The sequence below is a fragment of the Microtus oregoni genome, unplaced genomic scaffold, assembly GCF_018167655.1.
Source record: "Microtus oregoni isolate MIOR12 unplaced genomic scaffold, Mior012 000046F_ref0000063, whole genome shotgun sequence".
NCBI lineage: Eukaryota > Metazoa > Chordata > Mammalia > Rodentia > Cricetidae > Microtus > Microtus oregoni.
The window spans coordinates 9249521-9271372 of record NW_024543220.1 but is presented as its reverse complement, the minus strand read 5'-3'; the positions used below and the strand labels follow the sequence as shown (position 1 = coordinate 9271372).

The following is a 21852-nucleotide window of genomic DNA, read 5'->3' as shown; positions in this document are numbered from 1 at the left end:
GTTGCTGCTCTGTAAAACCTCAATGCCTTGTTTTGTTGTTATCAACAATAACACTAATGACAAGGTCCTTCTCTGCATGTTTAGGTTGAGTATGCTCTTCTGTCCCTCAACAATCTCCTGATCATGATGCTATGAGAACACTGAGGAGCATTTGTAGTGTTTGTCCTAACTGGGTGCATCCAGAGGCTTGCGCACACAGCGAAGCTGGGAGTAGATGATCATGATTCATGCACAACAGTGTATGCGGCCCAAAGGTATCCAGGCAGAGAGGCTTGGAAGAGAGAAGGGATCTGGAAGAGGAAAGAAGAGGAAGAAAGACAGGAGAGGAGGGAAGAGTGATGAGGAGAGGAAGAGATGGTGATGGAGTGAGACAAGGGTACAAGGAAAGATCCGAGAAGAAAGCAGAATGGAGCTCTCGGGTTCTGCAATTTAAATTGAAAATAAATTTAAAACAAACAAACAAACAAACAAAACAGGCAAGTCGATTCCCTTCTGTAGCACAGTCAGAAGATCTAGGTATGGTCTACTTTTGATGATCCAGGTTTGGGTCTCAGCAGTTGATAGAGGTAATTGTCAGGTACAAAAAAAAAAAAAGGAGAAAGTTGAAAATAAGAACACAAAGGAAAAGAATAGAAAAAATAGAAACTTCTGGAGAGAAGGGGACTGAGAGAGAATTCGGAACCCTAACTTGAGAGGCAGGAATGTAGGCGCCTGCTTCCAGCCCTTATCCCAAAGCCTGGGTGTCCCCAGACCTTAATAGGCAAGGCAGGAAGATGAGGCGCCAGGAGTGATAGCCACATGCCAACACTCAAAGGCCTGCCAGAGCCACACAGTCCAGGACCTGAGCTTCCGGGCCCCTAACCCCCAGAGGTAGGTGTGCCAACCACCTGTGATGACTCATTCTCTGGCGATGCAGGCAATGTATGCCAAGAGCGAGCCTGGGCACCCTGCCCACCAAAAGACACACCACAGGCTAAGGGGGTGATTCGCGTTATTCAGGGAATCACTCACGGGGTCTACCAAATCCAACACTGCCACCTTGCCTACAGAGCATGCCCTGGTGCTCACCTTCTAAGCTCTGGGACCTAGGTATCTCAGTCTCTACACTCTGTTCCCCAAAACCTAACTAAGAAAGCGGGAGAACCAGATGGGGCATTACGCAAGGTTTGCTGTTTACCTCCTTGCATGGGGCCTCCTCCCTCCCTATAAAACCTGACGTGGTGAGGAGACGCGCTGAGTCTGATCTGGGTAAGCGAGGCAGCCCGGGAGAGGGGTAGAGAGGAGGTGCGAAGTGAATGAGGGAGGCGCAGCGAGGGGCTTCGAGTCAGCACGCAGCGGGGGTGGTCCACCACCTGCGCCCGCGGGGGCGGCTGCTACGGTCGCGGTCGCGGGCCAGGGTGCGTCCGGACCCCGGCTTTCCATGGAGGCTCCCGAGCTGGGCCCGGGGTTGGTGGAGCGTCTGGAGCAGTTGGCGACGTGTCCGCTGTGCGGGGGCCCCTTCGAGGACCCAGTGCTGCTGGCGTGCGAGCACAGCTTCTGTCGTGCGTGCTTGGCGCGCTGCTGGGGGACCCCGGCGGCGCCGGGCTCGGAGGCGGCACCCCCTTCCTGCCCCTGCTGTGGCCAGCCGTGTCCCCGACGCAGCCTGAGGTCCAACGTGCGTCTGGCAGTGGAGGTGCGCATCAGCCGTGGCCTGCGTGAGAAACTGGCAGAGCCGGGAGCCCGGACTGGGAGACGACGCGGGGGCCGCATCCCCACCATGGGCTGCCTGGACCCGCACGGAGAGGTAAGGAGGTCAGCCTTCTTCGCGGGTCCAGGTTGTTGGTGAAGAAGAGGTTTGTGGGTGTCCTAGCAAAGGTGGACGCCGTGCTTTTAACTGTAAAGCACTTAAAAGGAATATGGGTAGTAGACAGCTTGGCACCAGGAAGGTGGAGGCAGGAGGATTGCTGCAAATTCAAGACCATCTTGGTACACAAAGCGAGTTACCCAGAGATGGTTACATAGAAAAGAGAGAGGAATTTAAAATATAAATTTTAAGAGAGGGAGGGAAAGAGAAAAAAGGGGGGGATGGAGGAAGGGAGGGAGATAGGGAGGGAAATAGGGAGGGAAGGAGGGAGGGAGGAGAGAGAGAGAGAGAGAGAGAGAGAGAGAGAGAGAGAGAGAGAGAGAGTTTTGAGTGAACAATTTGAGAAAGGAAGTTAGGAAAAGTTTAAGGAGTTGACACTTCTCGGGAGAGGAGGAGGACAACGACGGACAGATGCCTGGAATCTTATCAGTGGAGCTGGAGGTTAAGATGTTGTAGAGGCAGAAACGACTGTGCTGGTGGTAGATAGGACGCTCAGAAGCCTCCTGCCTGCAAGAAGCATGGAAATTGGAGCCCGGACTAAGCGGGCTCACCGGTGGGAGACAGAAAGGGGGAAGGGGGCGACGCGAACAGACACTCGGGTTAGGGCGAGGAGGAGCCCAGGGAGGGTGGAGATAGGGCCGAACGAACAGAGTCATTGAAGACAAAGTTGAGACTAGGTGCAGAAAAATAGGGATGGGAAAGGAAGAGACTGGCAAATGAGGTGGGGGCATGCTGGGCAGATGCAAGCGAGGCAGGGTTCCCCTCACAAGCTCTAGCTGAGCTGTGAGTTGTTATTGTTCTCAGCTCCTCCCAGGTCCCCAGGCAGGGGCGGAAACAGGCGGAGGCGAGGTCCGGGTGAACAGCTGGCAGGCCTCTGGCTGATTTCCACTTTGCAACCCTACAATCTCCCCACTAGGCCCTCCCTGGGCCCCTTTGGACATCAACCACTCCCATTCCTTGCAGTACCTCAAGGGTATCGCGTCTGGTTTATTTACCCTTAGCAGCCCTCCTGCTCTGGGTCCTGCTTCCGCCCTTTGAAGACTGCACAGACCTAATTAGTCTAGGTGTAATTGCCGTCCTCTCTTTTCTCCCTCGCCACACTGGCCTCGCCAGCCATCCTCTCTGGGCAACAGAAAAAAGGGAAGGAGGGCAACCCCAGTGTTTGGAGGGGAGAGAATCCAGCGCCCTCTTCTGGCTGTCATGGTTCTCTATGAAATCTTAAGGGCCTCTTGGGACGCTTCTGAGTTCAGGGACCTGAGGGTAAAGATGACATAAAACAAAAAGAGCCCAATAAACGCCACCGAGCTTTTAAGAGGGGAAGCAGCTTTATTGGGAGGCTTTTATATAACAACTCTTAACTCAAGGAATATGGGTGTGTGTTCCCTTTTTATGGTAAAGGGGTGGACATTTGTCTGGAACACACGCAAGAAGCTGGTGTGTGGAGACTGAGGAAGGGAGAACCCTTCGAGGATGGAGCTAAGAGCATGAGGAGAAAGTGATTTTGGAGCGAGCAGAAAGGAAGGCCATGAAAAAAAGAGGGGCGAACAGAAGAGAAAAATGGAGCAGAGGGAGGAAAGAAAGACCATTTTAAGAGATGGTGGGGAGGGGTAACAACCACTCAGTGCTCTCCTGAGGTGGAGGGGAGGATGCCTCACGATATGAACCTGACACTCACATCCATGTTTTCTTCTGCCCATACCAGGATATGAGGAAGACGTGGAGGCGGTGAGTTCCATTTTCACTGTTTCTTCCTTCCAACTACCTGCAACAGTAACCATCACCTCCTCTCCAGGCCCAGATCTTTGTCTCTTCTGGAGTATAGCCGCACCTGTTTCTGTTAAGAGCAAGCGGGTTAGGGATAGGGGTCCTCAGAACCATCATCAAAAGACAGGAAGGCTGATAACTTCCTGACCCTTCCTTCTTCTGTGCAGATTTGAGGTCCCAGCACCCAAGTCATCCATCTCAGACGAGGACCTTCCTGAAGATTACCCTGTAGTGAAAAACATGCTCCACAGACTGACAGGTGAGGAGGGAGGAGGCGGGATCTGTGCTGTTTGCTCCCTGTCAGCTGTCAAAAATGGTCAATCCCCTTTTGGCATCCGTATCAGCTTCGATTTCCTAGGGCCAAAATAACAAAGTGCCACAAATGGGCGACTTGAGCAACCTCCACACTGCAAAATATAGAAGTAGGAGTGTGAGGGCTCTGGAGGAATCTGTTCCTTGCCTCTCTCCAGGCTTCCGGAAGCCTCGGCACTCCCTCGGCCTACAGGTAGTCTTACCTGGGCTTTATTCTATGTGCCTGTCTCTGTGCCCAAGTGTCTCTTCTCCCTTTTAAGGTAGCAGTCATACTGCATCTGGGTCCACCCTAATGATCTCAGTTCTTACCTGATTACCTTTGGGAAAATCTTTTTCCTGCATAGGGTGAATTCAGGAACAAATTAGGGAACAAAATTGAAACTCCCCCTCCCCCACCACACACACACCTTCCTGTCTCTCTGCCTTTAATGTGTGGAGGCTATGAGCTTGTTACACCACACCTGACCAGGAGGCACGGTTTAACTCAGAAAAATAGCCTTATTCTTTGGTGTGCACCCAAACAAGACAAGATTGCCCCCAGGAATCTCTGCTGCCACCGTCTCCCATTGCTCTTCGTGAGAAGGATCCCAAGACTCCAGCATCTCCTATGCCTTTGCCCATTCCCAAGGTAGCTCTCCACGCGTTACCATTCCTACCCCTTAGTCACACGTCCGTCCCACTTGATCCAGAAGTATTTCCTTAAAGCACCCCATACCTCTAAGCTCAGTGGTCTTTCTGGTACCTTTGAAGATCTCTGTCTCTTCTCTGGCTGCATCTTCTGTAGAAATGGGCCTGTCCGGTTCCTGCCCCTCGGAGGGTGAGTGGCCTGGTTTTACTGGATACCTTGGAGTCCTCCCTTTCCCCCTCCTTTAATCAAGTTGGTTCCTATCCAGTATCAGTCTCTCTCAGTAGTCTTCCTGACCTGGCTCCCATGCTCCACCCAGATGCTACAGATTCGAGGTTTTATGTTTCATTTTGTTTTGATACAGGGTCATAACTATGTAGCCATAGCTGGTCTGAAACTTGCTGTGCAGACTGGCCTCGAACTCACAGAGAGCTGCCCTCTCTGCCTCCCAAGGGCTGGGATTAAAGGCATGTACCCCCACAGTCCGCCTTGTAGATGGTTGCAGTATTAGTCCTCATTCTCCCTAGAAGTCCAGTCAGCTACTCTTACTCCACCAACACTAGAAGCCAGACAGTCTTCTCTCCTTTCTCCACGCAGTGGTCCCTGCCCTGGACCAGCATGGTCCTTGTCCAAGTCCAGTTCCACAAAAGTGATGAATCATAGCACCCGGTGGCCTGCCTCCACCTGCTCTGTGCCTTAGTTCTTTCTGATCCTAGTAACCCTTTGAGCTGTCTAAGGAACTCTAGCACTTCTTTCTCCTAAGTGCCCTCGCGGTCTCTTCCCTACCCTTCTCGTTCTGGATTCTATAAACTTCTCATGTGGGGTTTCCTCTGCCTCTCTTCTGCAGCTGACCTGACGCTTGACCCTCGCACTGCACACCGTGGTCTGCTCATCTCCTCTGACTACCGCGGCGTGAGTCTGGCTCCACCTGGAACGCCAGAGCCCCTGGACAGTCCAGCGCGCTTCGACCAACTCCCAGCCGTGCTGGGTGCGCAGGGCTTCGCTTCAGGCCGCCACTGCTGGGAGGTGGAGACCGTGGAGGGCCCGTCCTTCAGAGACTCTACCTCGGAGGTTGAGGACACAGGGGAGAGCTGCTATGCCTTGGGCGCGGCCGGGGAATCCGTGACGCGCAAGGGCCTCATCAAGCTGTGCCCATCCGAGGCTGTATGGGCTGTGGAGGGCCGCGGCGGCCGCCTATGGGCGCTCACGGCCCCAGAGCCCACTCTGCTAGGCGGCGCCAGGCCGCCGCCGCAGCGCATTCGTGTGGACTTGGACTGGGAGCGGGGCCGTGTGGCCTTCTATGACGGCCGCTCTTTGGACTTGCTCTTCGCCTTCCAGGCGCCGGGCCCACTCGGGGAGCGCATCTTCCCGCTACTGTGCACTTATGATCACCACGCCCCGCTGCGCATTGTGCCCGGAGAAGGCTGAGCGTCTGGTCCCCTACCTCTTACCCTAGCCTATACCGGATGCCTTGAGGCCACTTCTCTCTGGTGCAGAAATCCCCATCTATTTCACTGATCATGTCTGTACACCTGATGCAGCAGGGGTACTAATAAGCACCCTTTACCAACTTACATTCTTTTTCCCAAAGACCTCAAACTGGCTTGTACATCCGTGCCTTTAAGCCAGTCTGGTCCTGTGTCTCCATGCCCTAACTCAACCTTTTGAGTTCCCTTTCTGTATCATTCCAGTCAGGGATCGAGAAAGGCTCTGCACCACCAATCCTGGGAAAGTCTGCGTTTACCTCTAATCTTAAAGGGCTCAGGGCCTGATCCGCAGCAGAAAGGCTGGAGCCTTCTGAGGTCCACTCTGAGGATTCCCCTCAAGAAAAGTCCTTCTAAAATAAGATGCTTAACTCATAACCTAAGGCCCTCAGATCCAAAGCCTAAAATATAAATTTGGAATATATATGCAAGCCAGTCTACTCTCTACATTTATGACTTTTCTATGCTCATAGCCTTTTTCCTTTATTTAAACACCTTCTTGGAACTTCATCTTGCACACAAAAGAACCAATGGTGCTACCCCCCTTCTCAACCTGGGAGCAACCCAGGCATCCGAAACATCCTTGTATAGTTTCCCATTCTCCCCATGTGTATAAATGGGCCTGTATTTAACACATTGTGTAATGTTAGGTTATTTATTTTGTGCATCTGTGGCAATAAATGAGATCTCAGTGGTGGCATGGGCTTTGCTGATCTCGGTACTGTGCACAGCTGGAGGCCTGGAGGACAAAGCCAGCACCAGTGGGGGAGGGCTGAGAGCAAGACACCTGGGTTGGTAGAGACATCAAAGCTAGGCAGGAAAGGGAGGAGTGCTCTGCAGGGGCCTGTCCCTCATCTCTTTGCTCTCTGCCTCTTTCCTTTTAGAGACCCAGGCCCCTTGAACAACAGCGCTGAAGCTCAAAGATTAAAGGTTGAGAAAATCATTGGCTCTAAGTCACTGGTCTCAGCCAGCTCTGTCAGTAATGTTATATTCAAGTCATGACTATTTTGGGGTCCACTTTCCATTATAGATGTGACTGACAAAGACCTCTCCTAACTCCTTTTGAGGGCCAGAAGGGGTATGTAGGAGTGGAAGGGCTGGGGAACCCTATGGTCTGGTCTCCATAAATCCTTGAATCTCACAGGCAAGGACTAAGACTTAGGATAACTGCATAAGTGGAAGAACCGTAGCCAGGATTATATGCAGAGCTGGGGTGCAAGATTGCCTGGAATCTGAGTGGGGTCCTGGCAGTGGAAGCTGGGACTGTTGAAAACCCAGTTTAAGAGCTTGGGACTCAAGCTAAGGGTGCAGGTGGCCAAGATAACTGGATCCCAGGACAGGTAGTTTGGCAGTGAGAACAAAAGGGACAAACTGAGACCAAGATGCCTGGATCCCAGGCACGGGGGGGGGAAACTGTAGGGAAAAAGGGGCTGGGAGAACCCAGAAGCCTGGGTTCTGGAACAGCAGCAAGTCAGAATTCCAGGGTCTCTATCCACCCTCCTCTTCCTCTTCTCTATCAGGCAGGAGAGGGAAGGAGGGGGCAGGAGAAGGGATCAGACCATGGGTTGATTCCCCATGTAGCCAGATGGATACATTTGGGGCCAGGCAGACATATGAACAGGGAGAGGGATTTAGTGCTGCATAGGTCCTGGAGGGGGCTGAGAGGGGTCAGGAGGCTGTGGGGGAGTGGTTGGGGTGGGTCCTGGGGTTGTATGACGCCGTCCTTTGCGGTGACCCCGTACACAGTGCGTATGACCACAGCCTTCCTCTTCCTCCTCTTCACTCTCGGTGGAGCTCTCACCAAAGGCCCGAGGCTTCTCATAAATACAGCAGCCTGGATGGAGAGGGAGGAAACCAGTTAAAAAGGGTGAAGAATACAATGTTCAGTCCGTTCCATTTCCTCCACAGCTATGTGAAAATTCTCTCCCAGCACTGTCTGCTCTTACCTTCCAGAATCCGACCTTCTTAGTGCCCCCCCCCTCCCACCGCAGGGACTCAGGCACCCATGTTCCTTGTCTCTTCAGAGAATCAGAGGCACCTTTCTCCCACTCGGTCATGGCTTGCCCCACAGACTTGCTAACTCATAGTTTTATCACCCCCATCTATTTTCCTTTCCAACCAAGAAAATAAGAGAACTGTAGCATCTGGGAGGCAGGGGCTAGGAACTGAGGCGTCTGGGAGGGAGGGGCTCCAGCTGCTGGGCACAGCACTCACACTTTGATGAGCGGCGCCCCATGTGTTCATTGTCCACAGTGTCACTCGTCCATTCCACCTTCTTCTCTGGCTTCCGTTTCCGCAGTTTAATGGTTAGGCTCCGATTCTCCTGTAAGGTGAAGAGGTATGGGCCCATCTAGCTAATCTCCTCTTGACCTTTCCTGTTTCCCAAGGAACCTCTTCTTCTCTCTTCCCTGGCTCAGTCAGTACCACACACCATGTCACTGGAGGAGCCAGGTGCTGGGAGCCAAAACAGAACGTGTTTTTGACCAGTTCATGAGGAATATCAATTTCTATTCTTGATAATTACTAGTATGCAAAAAAAAGACAATTCTTAACCCTGGGAAGGTGCCTGCAAGTCTTCAACGGAAAACACAACCTTCCCTGTTTCTTCGTCTTTGTTCTACATCATCCTTGGTGGTATTAGTACAAGAAAGTTATTTTCTCAGTTCCCTGTGGCTGGTCTTCAGCTTCCCTTTCTTTCTCCATACATCTTATTACAAGCATGTAATCCCAGCACTTAGGAGACTGAGACAGAAGCCAGTCCCTTTTCTTTCAAAAACAAAATAAAAATTAAAAAAAAAGCAGGGCTACAGAGACAGCTCTGTTGGCAAAGAGCTTTCCTGAGTTTGGTTCCTAGAATCCATATTTTAAAAAGGAAGTCAGATGTAGTGGTGGTATATGTCTGCAATCCCAGTTCTGGAGATGTCGAGAGAAGCAGATCTCTCGCTAGCCGGCCTAGCTGATTTGGGCAGCTCCAGAAAAAATGATTCTCTCTCAAATCAACTAGGGGGAAATAAAGGGGGATAGACTGTGCCTGAGAAACATCCAAGGTTGGCTTCTGCCTCCTCATACATCTGAACAAGCAAAATAAAACAAGAATCCAAGACTGTTCTCTTCCAAAGAAAGCCGTCATTGGTAACTCTCTCATCTTCAAGTCCAGGGCTCTCCAACACCCTGGCATCTCTGGTAGTAATTACTATCCTTCTAAGCTCCTGCAACTCAGACATTATTAAACCCAACACATCTTTCTCCCTTCAAAAGCAATTTAACTTGATTTTGCAAAAAATATATTTGCTCATTTGCTTCTCTCCCCTCTGACTTGTCAAAACTACCTTCACCTTATTTTCTTTCCTCATTCCCTCCACTTAAACAGGCACCCATTCCATGACTATCTATTGGTAAGCACTCGTTCTTTACGTTTGCCTCCAAAACCATGCTTTCTCAAATGGCCTTTCATTTCTTCCTAGTATCCTCCTTGCTTCTCAACCCAGTTTCCGTTTATTACATACACGGACCCCCACTCCAAATCCTAACACCTATGCCCTAACTGTAACTGCGGATTAAAGGTTCCTTGACCACTTTCATGATTTCAGCCGCTCCAAACATCCCATTCCCTTTCGATTTTCCTAAGAGTCAACCCCACATGTTCCAGATCCCAAACCCTCCAACTTTCCAAACCCCTGTTTCTCTCCCAGTACCTCCCAGACCCCTAAATAGCCCCCCCGCCCGCCTTTCTCACGGGCTCGGTTGTCACGGTAACCGTTGTCTCAGTGACGGTCTCACTCAGCCCGGCCCCTGCCTCCGCCATGGCTAAAGCGAAAAGCGAGGAAGCGGGATGAGACACCCTTCCCTTTTTCTGCGCCTCTGAGAGCTAAGAGATCCGGTACACGATTCGGAGTAGTGACCAGAATACTCTGGCTTCTTTTTCTCCCCCCTTCCTCCAGGGCCTCTGCTTCCCCACCCCTGGGGACAACCTGTCCAACCCCACTTCCGGCCTTTCACTTCCGGGTGTGACGCATGCTGCAGGACCCAGTTTCCCTTCCCCAGCACCGCTTGACTAAAGCGCAGGCGTCAGCAGATTAGTTCCGCCGTACTGTAGCAGTGCGCAGACGCCGCAGTTAGCAGAAGTGACGTTACGGAAGGGCGGGGCCAACTGGCCCAGGTCCTAAGTTCATTGGAGGAGGGGCAGTTCCGGGTTGCGGGTCGCCGGGGAAGTGAGGTCGATGTGCTGCTCTGCACCCCTTCCCTTGTCTGCTTCATCAGTAAGCCTGGGTAGAACAGTAAGTGGGACTCAGCCAAGTTCCGTTTTCTTATCATCTGTCGAGAAATGGTTTTCCAGGAGCAGGAAATGCACTGGGTACTAGTCCTCTGCCTGTCTGCAGGTCCTGGAGCGAGGGTACACTAAACTTTGGAATTTTCCAACCATGTGAGATACCCAGACTGCCATTTAGCTCCCAGTTTGAGGAATACGAAGGCTAGGCTGCGGGGCAGGGCAACATTCAAATACATCTGGTTAAATTTTGTTTAATCTCTCAATACCCATCCAAAAATCCCAGCTTTTCCTTACAAAGAGGAACTAAATTTAGATAGGATTTATATGTCTAATTGCTTTATTTGTATTGACTTTGTGATAGTTAACATTACAGTTAGAGTTACTATGCTTGGGAAAACAAAAAATGCCTCAAACATGTAAGCCCCTACCTTACCTTACCAGTTCTCAGGGCTCTCCCTTTTCCTAGAGTTAAAGACTTATTCTCCTCCCCTCCCCACCCCGACAGGGTTTCTCTGTGTAGCCCTGGAACGCGCTCTGTAGACCAGGCTGGCCTCTGCCTCCTAAGTCTTGTGAGCAAAGGCCTGCACCACCACTCTGTAAAGACTATTCTTAAATAGATAGATCTTGTAAAATCTGCAGCAGGTCATAAGACTAACTGCTATTTCTGCTTTTGTAGTCAAACTCTGCTCAACAGCAAGACGTAAAATTAGACCCTGCCTCTCCTTGTAGAGAGAATATATGTAATTTTGTAACTTTATAAGCCTTGGGTTGATAAGACTGGATGCTGCATCTTGGGAACGCTCTTGGTTGCAGTCGTGGTGCCATGAGTATCTAGTACCAGAATTTAATAAAGCTTCTTATTAAAATGTATTCATGGTCATGGTGAATCTCTGAGTTACCCCAGACCCAAACAGCTTCATTCCAGACTCCATTATTTTATCCTTACAGTTTTGTTTTCTTTTTTACAACCATATCCTAGGTCATTTAAATTTCCTTTGGAGTAAGACAGATTATTGCTATTTTTGGTTTTAGGCATCTTGTTAGGTAGCTCTGTCTGGCTTTGAATTCCTTACACAGTTCACTGTCCTCAAGCTTGAAACCTTCTTGCCTCTACCCCTGAAGTGCTGGGATTACAGGGCATATGCCACGAGCCTGGCCAGAGTAAGATTATGAATAACACACATAACGTCAAAGTTTCATAGAAAATATAACTTTAGTAAATTCAGCTTGGGGAAGGAATGCTTTGGGGGTGATGATCTTTTTTTTGGGGGGGGGGGGTGGTTTCGAGATGGTTTTCTGGAGCCTGTCCTGGAACTAGCTGTCTAGACCAGGTTGGCCTTGAACTCACAGAGATCCACCTGCCTCTGCCTCCCAAGTGCTGGGATGAAAGGTGTGTCACCATTGCCCAGCTGGGGGTAATAATCTTATTCTGAGAACAGAGCACTGTACCCAGAGGGGAGGGAGGCCTCAAAGGACTGTCTTCACCTCCCAAGAGGAAGAGCAGTGTTGCTGAGTTGCCAGACGAGATCAAGAATCTTCCTTTTCCTGAAACCTATGGAGAAAGAAAGGACTTGTTACATTTAACCAAAGAGAATTTCTAGCAGTGTGAGATGAGATAAAAACCCATGAAGGACTTTCTCTTATGACAGAGATGGGTGAGCTTCCCCTAAACAATCCTTCAACTCTAATGTAACTAATACCTGATTATTACCTTCAAGTATGCAAAAATTTCCCAGGACAGAGATCTATCTCAAAGAACCCTACTTATGCCGGAAATGCAGAATTCATCCAGACCTTAAGAAACCAAAGTTTGTTGGGTAGTGGTGGTACACACCTTTACTCCCAGCACTTGAGAGACAGCCGGATCTCTGTGAGTTCAAGGCGAGCCTGGCCTACAGAGAGTTCCAAAGCTACAGAGAAACCCTGTCTTAAACCTCCCGACCTCCAAAACAGAAAACCAAAATTCAGTCATACAGTCAAAATTTACAAAGTGAAAAAGTACCATGAGAAAGTCAGCAGAAATAGACAGCATCAGACCCACAAAAAACAGTGGGTATCAGAAATTACCACACACATAGAAACATGTCTAATATATTTAATACAAAATTAAAGTAAAAGGAGCAATTTAAAATCATTAATGGGAGCTGGAGAGATGGCTCAGTGGTTAAGAATGCTCGTTGCTCTTGCAGAGAATCCAGGTTTGATTTCTAGCACCCACACGGTGGTTCACAACCACCTGTAACTCCAGTCCCAGGGAATCTGACATATTTCTGGCTTCTGTGGGTACCAGGCATGTACATGGCACACTTACAAACATGTAAGTGAAACACTCATACACATAATGTTATAATAAAATGATTGAAAATTTTAAAATGACTAATGGACTAAATTGTTCAGATGATTCATGAGGTTTGAAAAAAGTAGTTTAAAAATAAAATTTAAAAAATTGAGACTCAAAGATAAGAAAAATGTAGCAGTAACTCAGGGGCTGAGGAGATGGCTCAGGTGGCAAAGTGTCTGCTGCACATATACGAGGACCTGAGCTTGGATTCCCAGCACCCATTTGAAAATAAAGAAAATGCTGGTGTCATGGTCACATATACAGACTGGACTCCAGTGGACTGGGAGGCATGGGACAAGGACAGACAGGTTGTGAAGCACGATTAATAAAAACTCAGAGAAACTGTTCAACCTGAAGGTCAGAAAAACAAAGCAGCCAGCCAGTGGCTCTTCCCTCTACCTCAGTCCGAAATTGGCGCCCCTGCCTCCAAGAATCTCAGAATGAGACAGTGTGTGAGAGCTGTCTCCTCCCATTTTACAATCCTCTAGTTCTGGGATCAAAGGTGTGCACCACCTGGTTTCTATGGCAACTGGTGTGGCTATTGGGATTAAAGGTGTGCATTACCACTACCTGTCTGTAAGGCTGACCAGAGGGGCTGTTTTACTCTCTGATCGTCAGGCAAGACTTATTTATTAAAATACAAATGGAATGCCACTACAAGGATGAATATCCAAAGCTCCTTGAGTAGCCAGCCCAGCCTGAGCTCCAGGCTCGGTAGAGAGCTGGAAGTGATGGCACACACCATTAATCCCAGCACTCTGGAGGCAGGGGCAGATGGATATCTGTGAGTCTGAGACCAACCTGGTCTACACAGAGTTCCACATTGACTGAGAATATAGTGAAACCCTGTCTCAAAACAAAAGGGTAGAGAGAGATAAAGACACTTGATGAAGCCACCCAGTGCCTAACTCTGGCCTCCATATGTACACTTGCACAAATACATGCACATATCCACACGAATACACCATACATCCTACACCCTCACCACTTCATATACAGATTGAAGACAGACCTAATGATCTGCAGCAAAGACCTGGAGCAGTGACCCAGAAGACAATATAAGCAGAAACGGGATAGAAGATACAGGGGAGAAGATGAGAGCTGGGGGAGTCTAATAACTAATCTGAGAGCATGGGGGACAAGCAGCGCTGCAATGAGATAACAGCCGATAAATTTAATTCTCAGCTTCAGAAAGCCTACTAAGGGGCTGGGCATGTAGAGCACTTGGTAGAATGCTTATGTAGCTCTCATGAAGCTCTGGGTTGAATCTCCAGCACCATAAGAAGCAGCTCTGGTGGCACACGCCTGTAACCTGGAATCCTTGCATTTGAGAGGTGGAAACAGGAGGATAAGAAAATAAAAAAGGGGAAAAGTACAAACAGAAGAGAGCTCAGGGTACAGCGGAGGGCAGAGCACTTCCTTTGCATGCCCGATGCCCTGCAATAAAGCTGGCAGTACCCCAGGAAGAAGGAAAACAATAACAAAAAGCAAAAATACAGAAAGCCACATGCTCATGTTCTACAGTGGAACTAGACAACAACTATTCAGGCCATGTTCTTTGAATCATTCAAGATTAATTATATACAGTCACCCCTTTTGTGGTGGAAGATTTCATCATATCATACCACTGTGCAAACCAATGTCTGTGTTTTAAAATTTCCTTCCTGGTAGCTTTTGGGTGTGTGACAGAGTCCCGGTGTAGCCCAGGCTGGCCTTGAATGAATAATCCTCCTCCAGGTCACCACACCCAGCTTTCCTTTATCTTAAAAGATTTAGTTCACTGGCTGTGAAGAGTGAGGGGGCTGTCCGGATAGCCTAGCAGTTAGAGCTCACACTGTTGCAGAGGATCCAAGTTCAGTTCTCAGCACCCACATCCAACTGCTCACAACTATCTGTGTCTCCAGCTCCAGGGGATTTAACGTCTCCTGCTTATTTGAATATGCACCTAAAAACACCTACGTATAACTAAAACAAACAAACGAAAACATCTTTTTAACAAGTCAGGTGAAGTGGCAAATGCATGAATCTCAGCATTTAGGAAGCAGAGGCAAGCCGGGCGATGGTGGCGCACACCTTTAATCCCAGCACTCAGGAGGCAGAGGCAGGCGAATGTCTGTGAGTTTGAGGCCAGCCTGGTCTACAAGAGCTAGTTCCAGGACAGGCTCTAATCTAAAGCTACAGAGAAACCTGTCTCGAAAACCAAACAAACAAAAAGGACAACCTGGGCTGTGTGGTTGGGTGAGAATTCAAGGCTAGCCTGGGTATATATAGTGATCACCTATCTCAAAAAGCACAAGTAATAAAAAAAGGGCTACAAGCCTCCCATTATGGACTGGACCAAATGAAATACTTAGTACCAGTCTGTCACTGCTTTTGTTGTTTGCACTGAGAAAGGGCGGGAGGGGATGGAGGAGGAAGATTCTCACCTGCAGTTGACACAGGTATAGAAGACAGTCTGGCCTTCATCAGCTGAGCGCATCTGTCTGGTGTGGTACGCCATTCCCTCATGACCACATCGAGGGCAGCGCCTGTCAACCTAGGACGAAGCAGATGGGTTATAGAGACCTAGTCACAATAAGTCTCTGCTTTGTACAGCAATGAGACGATTACACCTCCCAGAAATTCTCCAGGAATGGAGTGCAAAACCAGGTCCCCACAGTCACCTGGCCACTGTTCTTTGGGAGCCAGTTCTTATCAACTTACCACTGGTCCCTGGGATTCAGGTCCTTCGTCCACAGATGTAGGTATGACCGCCCCCAGTTTGTGGAACACAACCGAGGTCTTCACAACCTTCCCTTCGAAATCTGCCCAGGAAGTAAAAAGTTAACATTAGAAAAGACGGAGGAGGCCACAAATCCCAGCAACTCTCTGGCAGGTGGGTCACTCGAGTTTCCCCCCTGGATCAGTCCGGCTGTCAGATTCCTGCTCTAGGTCTCGCCTATTAAGCCCAACCAGTGCTGAAGTCACCCCCACCACCCCACCACGGACCCTTCCCCTGCACCCTCGGCTGGGTGGTACTAACCCCTCACCTCGCACGTCTATGGAGAAGCCACAGCGAGGGCAGATGACAGTATCGTGAGCTCCGGGCAGCGGCAGGACCGAGCCGCAATCCGGGCAGAAATCCAAGTCTGATTGAAAATTGGAGTGGGGGCTGGCCAGTTCCATGGCAGATGAGCCAAGGGAAGTTTATTAGTGAGACACAGGGGTCTTGCCTTTGAGGTGGTGCAACGAGAACCCAGAGCCCGCCGAGGGCTAGAGCGCCGGCTCACGAGGCGTCGGGCAGCGAGTGCGCCCGGCGGGCTAGAGCGCCCTCGCGTCCCGGCGGCTGTTGGGCCGTGACGTCATAATTAGTGGCGCGTCTGGTCGAGCGAGCGCAAGGGGGGGAGGCGAATCTCTAACGAAAGGGAATTGGAGGCCGCACATGGTCCGGTAACTGTGACGTCGACTCCGCCAAGGCGAGTAGCCAGGGTCGGACCGCCCGCTGCTTTCCTTCTGCGCACAAATCCTGGACTGTTCTTCCGTAGGGAATCCTACACTTAGCAGGGGGAAGGGGGCGGCGGCGCCCCCCCCCCCCCGAAACTGGACTGGTTTTTCCAGAGCAACTGATTAACCCTCGGGTTAAGAGGACTACAGCTCCTGCCGGTTCCCGAGACGTTTTCCGCCTTTGGCGGCTGCTCAGTGGCGAGAAGCAAAGCTAAGAAGCATCCTCGTGCTTCCTTTTGCCTCCCCCTACCGGTTGCTGCCCTGAGCACTTGAGTGAATCGGCTGCGAACCGAGCAGGGGATGAATGGTGAGGGCGACATTCGAGAAGGATGTTTTAGGGATTTGGAAGTGGTGGAACGAATGAGGTTAGGGCTCTTCTCTCCTTGGGTTCTTGTCAGATGACGGAGGCTAGCATTAATCAAAAGCGCCTCTTTTGATTTACTAGGGATTAGGTTTGGCTTTCACTGGCCGACCACTTCCACTCCCCTAAGTTCCCATTCACTCGTGTTTAAATACTTGCTATCCGCTAAGTGAACAATGGGGTAGGTATTTCATTCACCTAAAGGCTATAAAGTAAGGAATAAACCAGTGCGCCGAAGAAGGATCGGCTTGAAAACGGTGTTCCCAGTCCTCCAGCAACCAACCTGATTGCCATGCTAAAGCTGGTCTTTTTGTTTTGTTTCGTTTCCAGACAGTGTTTCTCTGTGTATCCTGTCTGTGTAGCCAGGCCTTGACTGTCTTGGAATTCGCTTTATGGACCACGCTGGCCTTGAACTCACCACCTGCTTTCCCAAGTACTGGGATTAAAGGCGCCCCCCCCCCCCCCCCGGCACTATTATAGGACACAAGCTCTACTCTTTCCTTAGGAGAAACTCTCATTTGTTTTTCTGTACATGCAGTTAGTGTGCGATAAAGCCATGGGGAAGGAGTCAAAAACCCTCAGCAAGATGTCGAAAGGACATCATTTTATTTAGACCCTGTCATTTTACTTAGGAGTGAAATTGGGTGATATTTTGCTTGTCTAACAAAGCTCAGTTGCCGAGCCCCATGAGAGTAGGGCATTTTAAATTTCACCCCCGTGTCTTCTTTCAAAGTAGAAATTAAAATTAATCCCACTTTCCCTTTAAAGTTTGACATTCGTCAGACAGCCACTTGGTTTGACTGTTGCCTTTGGTGCAGTAAAGGAACACAAACAGCGTAAGGCACAATTTTCCTTTCCCAGCAAAAGCTCTGTCTATCCAATAAGTACTGAGCACCGTGCCAGGTTTGGAGCTGAGACTGGGATTGCATAGTTGAAGTCTGTGTTCTCTCTTTTAATACAGATGAATAGTTAGGATGCAGAAAAAGTACACTCGTAGGTGCTTGAGCCAGGGACATAAAGTCTACAGGGATATAACAGGTACATGCTCTAGTGGTTCAAGCACTAGGGAAGCTGGGTCAGGAGGGTTGTGAGTTTGAGGCCACCTTGGGCTGCAGAGCAAGGTCTAAGCCAGCCTCCACATGTAATAAGCGTCTGTTTCTAAAATAAATATGGTGTGTGTGTGCGTGCGTGCCTGTTGGGGTGGACCCCAGGGCCTTGGTGGGTAAGCCCTTTACTACTGAGTTAAATTATGACAGCTATGAGGGAGTGCTTAGCTACTGTGTGATACTAAACAGTCCTAATTTTGAGACTTAACAATCATAGTACTCCACTGGATGCCTTGTGCAAGAAATGAAAGTATGAGGCTGAAGAAGTTGCTGCCTTCCCAGGACCCTGGTTTACTTCCCAGCATCCACATCACATGGGTACTCACAGCCATCTATAACTCCAGTTCCCGGGGATCCAGTGCCCTCTATGGGCCTCCACAGACACACAGCATGCAAGTGGTGCACAAACGTTCATATTATAAAGTAAAAATAAATATTTTATAAAGAAGAAATGCAAGTGAGGTGGTCATTATTTTTTGGAGGCAGTCTCATAGTGAAGCTGACTTAGATCTCATAGTACTCCTCTTGTCTCAGCCTCCTAAGTGTGATTACAGGCACGAAACCTCCATGTCAAGTTCTAGGATGGTAATTTTTTCAGTCTCTAACTATGAGCAAGTAAGAATGTCTAAGAAGGGTTGGAGAGATGGCCTAGTAGTAACCCTTGGCAGCTAACAACTGTAACTCCAATTCCAGAGAATCTGATGCCCTCTTCTGGTTTCTGAGTGCACTACATGCATGTGGTACATCGACACATGTAGGCAAAGCAGCAGTACACATTAAAAATAGAAATAAAGACCGGCAGCGGTGGCGCACACCTTTTATCCCAGCACTTGGGAGGTAGAAGCAGGCGAATCTCTGTGAATTTGAGGCCAGCCTGATCTACAGAGAGTTCCAGGTCAGCCAAGTCCACACAGAGAAACCCTGTCTCGAAAAATAAAAAGCAAACAAAAAAATAGAAATAAGTAAATCTTTTCTTAAAGGAATATATAAGAAGTCAGTGGAACAAAATATTAGATTTTAGAGCCTCTTCCATATTATAAACAACTGCTTATGGTTTTGCCTTATAATTTATATACTTCTAAATTTCAATATCAAAATGTTATATATGACCATAGATACCATAATATAGTGATCAGCTTTTACAAATATTTTTGTTTTGAGAGTTTTGCCTGCGTGTGTGTATGTATACCACATTGCATGCCTGGTGCCCATGAAGGTCAGAGCAGGGTGTCTGGTCTCCTATAACTGGAGTTACAGATGGTTATGAGTTGCCATGTGGGTGTTGAAACTTGAACCTAGGTCCTCTGGAAGAGCTACCAGTGCTCCTAATCACGGAGCCATCTCTCCAGCCCCCAATTGTGATGGATTTTTAAGGTGTAAAATGAAACTGCAGAGGAAGGAGAATCTCTGATGAGGTATACTAGGAAGACTCCTAGAGACCAAGGGGCTCACCTGTAACAGGCAGGTAGCTGACATTTACTGGGAATGTACTCTCTTTACACTGAACCACGCTTGTTCTTTGTGACCCTGAGAGGTAGTTCTTGTCTTACATCTGCACTTTATAAATAAGGAAACTGTAGTTGGCTTGCCCTGCAGCATATGTTGAGGAAATAGAATTATGGCTCAGGTTTTTTCCTGTCAGTCCTCAAAGCCTTTGCTTTTGACTGTAGTTTGAGGATCCCATGCTGTGTGTTAGTCAGCTTCAGTGGCCTGAATGTGACCTCACAGTAAACTCAGGTTTGAGTAGGAATGACTCATAAAACCTTAGTGGCCTTCACTTGTGGTGCTGTCAGCTTGATAAACAAACACAGAGGGCCACAAAGCTCTGCCTGCAGGGTCTCAACAGGAATAGTCTCAAAACAGATTTAGGGTGAAGGAGTTTGACAGAGGGACAGACCAAACAAGAATAGAATCTCAGAACAAAACAGAGCAAAGATGCTGTATGTGCTGATAGAGGCACAAAGGGCCTGGTTGGATAAAGTGCAGAGAGACAGTGAGCTGACAAAACGAGAGCCTAGAGTTACCTCGGAGGACAAAAGAGGCCTTGAGACTGAACAGTCTGGTTTGGGAGTCCTCAGGCCACCCCTCACCAAAGAGCCTGTTCCTCCTCTCTTTCAGTCCCAAGTACAAGATTCTGAGTGGTTCACACTGAGTCCACAGGAGAGGTGTGGTTTTAGTTCACATGAAAAGAATGACCTTCATCATTTTGCACCATGGGAAATTCAGTGGTTTCTCAGTGGAGAAATGGCCTTTGCTGTTGGCCAGATATTTGAGTTCTTTGACCGGGAAGAAGGATGGGTGAGCAAATGTGGCATCTCCCACATTCCAATCTACCTTTGGTTTTCTTATCTTCCAGATTGGCTTGGGCAAAAGCATCCAAAGACCCTAGGATTGCAGAAGGTCAACAGTCTCCACTGGAGAAGAGGCTCCTGGTAAATAAATTGTAGACTGTACAGTTTGGAGTTACCCAGAAAAGGAGCCTGGGGTTTAAAATCCTCTGCACAGGCGAGACTTTGAGGTGGAACTCCTCTAGCGCGGCTTTCGCTCCTGGAAATTGTCCCAACACCAACGTCCAGAGTCTGGATTTTATTTTATTTTTTAATTAATTAATTTATTTATTTTTGGTTTTTCTAGACAGGGTTTCTCTGGGTTTTGGAGCCTGTCCTGGAACTAGCTCTTGTAGACCAGGCTGGCCTCTAACTCCCAGAGATCCGCCTGCCTCTGCCTCCCGAGTGCTGGGGTTAAAGGCGTGCGCCACCACCGCCTGGCTGGAGTCTGGATTTTAAAACCTAGTAATTTATTGGTGATGGGTACTGGGTAGTTTCAAAACAACCAGACTTGCCTAGGAGCATGGGGCTTAAAATTTGAATCGTTACTCTGAAGTATGTAAACTCTGTGTGTGTGTGTGTGTGTGTGTGTGTGTGTGTGTATCCATCTGCTTATGATTTCAGGGTTACGGGATTAAGACATGTACCAAGACTCCTTCCTTGATAGTATTGAGGAGGGCAAAGTGCTTTTAAATGTGTTTGAAGGGAAAATTATAAAACTCTGACCCTCACTTTGACAGAGTCTTGGTGGTGTGCACACTACAGCAGCGAGACACTTGGTGACCCGGAAATGCCGAGAGGAGAGCAGAGCGCTCTGCAGGGAGCAAGCTCGTTCTCTTGACTACTGGCTGGCCAAAGCCGAGTCTTACTATAATAAAAGAACAGTGGAGATGATGAAAAAAGAAGACACCGGCGGGGAGACAAGGACGAAAGTGGAAGAGGAAACACCACCAAGCACAGAGGGACGCAAACTGCATTATTTTGTGCCCGAGAGAGAGAAGAAACAGATAGAAAGGCACATTCTCAGAGCAGGCCAGGCCAGAGAATTTAAGAACAAAGCCCGGAGGCAGACCCGACTCCTCAGTGAAACCATACTCCCCAAGATTGTGCCAGAAAAGCAGAGCATCCCGAAAGCACAGAGAAGAAGGCAGGTGAACGAGAGAGAGCTGCACCAAATTAAAGATCATCAAGAACGCATGATTCGAGGGCGGGAACTTCTCGAGCAAAGACTCAAAGAAAGAATCTTGAGAAAAAGCCAGAGCGAGATTCCACTACCTGAGAGGCGCGGTCGAGGGAAGAAAGAGATAAAGGAGTTTGAAAGGGTTGTTGCGTACCCACTTTTCCAGCCGTCCAGTACAAGTCGGATTAAAGTGGATATTCTTATGGAAAAATCTCAGGACGAAGAGGAAGTGAGCACAATTATAAAACCGTATGGAAGGAGATTCCTGGCTGTGCCACCCTTTTTGAGAACTCAAATAGGAAAATTAAAGGATCAGTAAAATTTCAGAGCTTTGGTGATGTAACTGTTTCTTTTTTGCTTTTTTCCCAGACAGGGTTTCTCTGGCTGTCCTGGAACTCACTCTGTAGATCCTACTGACCTTGAACTCAAGAGATCTGTCTGCCTCTGCTTCCCAAATGCTGGGATTAAAGGTGTGTGCCACCATTGCTGGGCTGAAACCTTGATTCTTTTTTTTTTTGGTTTTTCGAGACAGGGTTTCTCTGTAGCTTTGGAGCCTGTCCTGGAACTAGCTCTGTAGACCAGGCTGGTCTCCAACTCACAGAGATCTGCCTGCCTCTGCCTCCCGAGTGCTGGGATTAAAGGCATGCGCCACCACCGCCCGGCTGAAACCTTGATTCTTATATGAACCTATTTTTTTGTGTTCTGGTAGTCTGCATAAGTTGATGAATGGTGGTATTTCTATTACATACATACATA

General features: G+C 48.8%; 4 protein-coding genes across 4 annotated transcripts; 2 read left to right on the top strand and 2 right to left on the bottom strand.

The window, feature by feature from the left end:
• Window positions 1-1122: 1122 nt before the first annotated feature.
• Window positions 1123-6378, top strand: Rnf39 (ring finger protein 39). Its single transcript, XM_041634840.1, has 4 exons — window positions 1123-1783; window positions 3546-3568; window positions 3775-3866; window positions 5392-6378. The coding sequence occupies exons 1-4, from the start codon at window positions 1421-1423 to the stop codon at window positions 5970-5972; spliced, it is 1059 nt and encodes a 352-aa protein (XP_041490774.1). The 5' UTR covers window positions 1123-1420; the 3' UTR covers window positions 5973-6378.
• A 294-nt stretch (window positions 6379-6672) lies between these two features.
• On the bottom strand, window positions 6673-10022 carry Ppp1r11 (protein phosphatase 1 regulatory inhibitor subunit 11). Its single transcript, XM_041634842.1, has 3 exons — window positions 9765-10022; window positions 8243-8351; window positions 6673-7862 (listed from the first exon to the last, which is right to left on the bottom strand). The coding sequence occupies exons 1-3, from the start codon at window positions 9831-9833 to the stop codon at window positions 7660-7662; spliced, it is 381 nt and encodes a 126-aa protein (XP_041490776.1). The 5' UTR covers window positions 9834-10022; the 3' UTR covers window positions 6673-7659.
• A 1476-nt stretch (window positions 10023-11498) lies between these two features.
• On the bottom strand, window positions 11499-16062 carry Polr1h (RNA polymerase I subunit H). The gene is made up of 4 exons (XM_041634899.1): window positions 15669-16062; window positions 15343-15443; window positions 15066-15175; window positions 11499-11850 (listed from the first exon to the last, which is right to left on the bottom strand). The coding sequence occupies exons 1-4, from the start codon at window positions 15802-15804 to the stop codon at window positions 11826-11828; spliced, it is 372 nt and encodes a 123-aa protein (XP_041490833.1). The 5' UTR covers window positions 15805-16062; the 3' UTR covers window positions 11499-11825.
• A 3718-nt stretch (window positions 16063-19780) lies between these two features.
• Window positions 19781-21527, top strand: LOC121435699 (putative uncharacterized protein ZNRD1-AS1). Its single transcript, XM_041635160.1, has 3 exons — window positions 19781-19887; window positions 19946-20021; window positions 20657-21527. The coding sequence occupies exons 1-3, from the start codon at window positions 19781-19783 to the stop codon at window positions 21413-21415; spliced, it is 942 nt and encodes a 313-aa protein (XP_041491094.1). The 3' UTR covers window positions 21416-21527.
• Window positions 21528-21852: the final 325 nt, after the last annotated feature.

What these genes read in the sequence shown, in the direction of transcription:
- Rnf39 (XM_041634840.1), top strand. Translation starts at nt 1,421, where the DNA reads ATGGAGGCTCCCGAGCTGGGCCCGGGGTTGGTGGAGCGTCTGGAGCAG. An exon ending in GCCTGGACCCGCACGGAGAG is followed by an intron (nt 1,784 to 3,545) that starts GTAAGGAGGTCA and finishes TGCCCATACCAG; the next exon opens with GATATGAGGAAGACGTGGAG. An exon ending in CATGCTCCACAGACTGACAG is followed by an intron (nt 3,867 to 5,391) that starts GTGAGGAGGGAG and finishes TCTCTTCTGCAG; the next exon opens with CTGACCTGACGCTTGACCCT.
- Ppp1r11 (XM_041634842.1), bottom strand. Translation starts at nt 9,833, where the DNA reads ATGGCGGAGGCAGGGGCCGGGCTGAGTGAGACCGTCACTGAGACAACG. An exon ending in TTACCGTGACAACCGAGCCC is followed by an intron (nt 8,352 to 9,764) that starts GTGAGAAAGGCG and finishes TTCACCTTACAG; the next exon opens with GAGAATCGGAGCCTAACCAT. An exon ending in GGGGCGCCGCTCATCAAAGT is followed by an intron (nt 7,863 to 8,242) that starts GTGAGTGCTGTG and finishes CTCTCCATCCAG; the next exon opens with GCTGCTGTATTTATGAGAAG.
- Polr1h (XM_041634899.1), bottom strand. Translation starts at nt 15,804, where the DNA reads ATGGAACTGGCCAGCCCCCACTCCAATTTTCAATCAGACTTGGATTTC. An exon ending in CTTCTCCATAGACGTGCGAG is followed by an intron (nt 15,444 to 15,668) that starts GTGAGGGGTTAG and finishes CTTCCTGGGCAG; the next exon opens with ATTTCGAAGGGAAGGTTGTG. An exon ending in TATACCTGTGTCAACTGCAG is followed by an intron (nt 11,851 to 15,065) that starts GTGAGAATCTTC and finishes CTTTCTCCATAG; the next exon opens with GTTTCAGGAAAAGGAAGATT.
- LOC121435699 (XM_041635160.1), top strand. Translation starts at nt 19,781, where the DNA reads ATGACCTTCATCATTTTGCACCATGGGAAATTCAGTGGTTTCTCAGTG. An exon ending in TTGACCGGGAAGAAGGATGG is followed by an intron (nt 19,888 to 19,945) that starts GTGAGCAAATGT and finishes CTTATCTTCCAG; the next exon opens with ATTGGCTTGGGCAAAAGCAT. An exon ending in CACTGGAGAAGAGGCTCCTG is followed by an intron (nt 20,022 to 20,656) that starts GTAAATAAATTG and finishes TCACTTTGACAG; the next exon opens with AGTCTTGGTGGTGTGCACAC.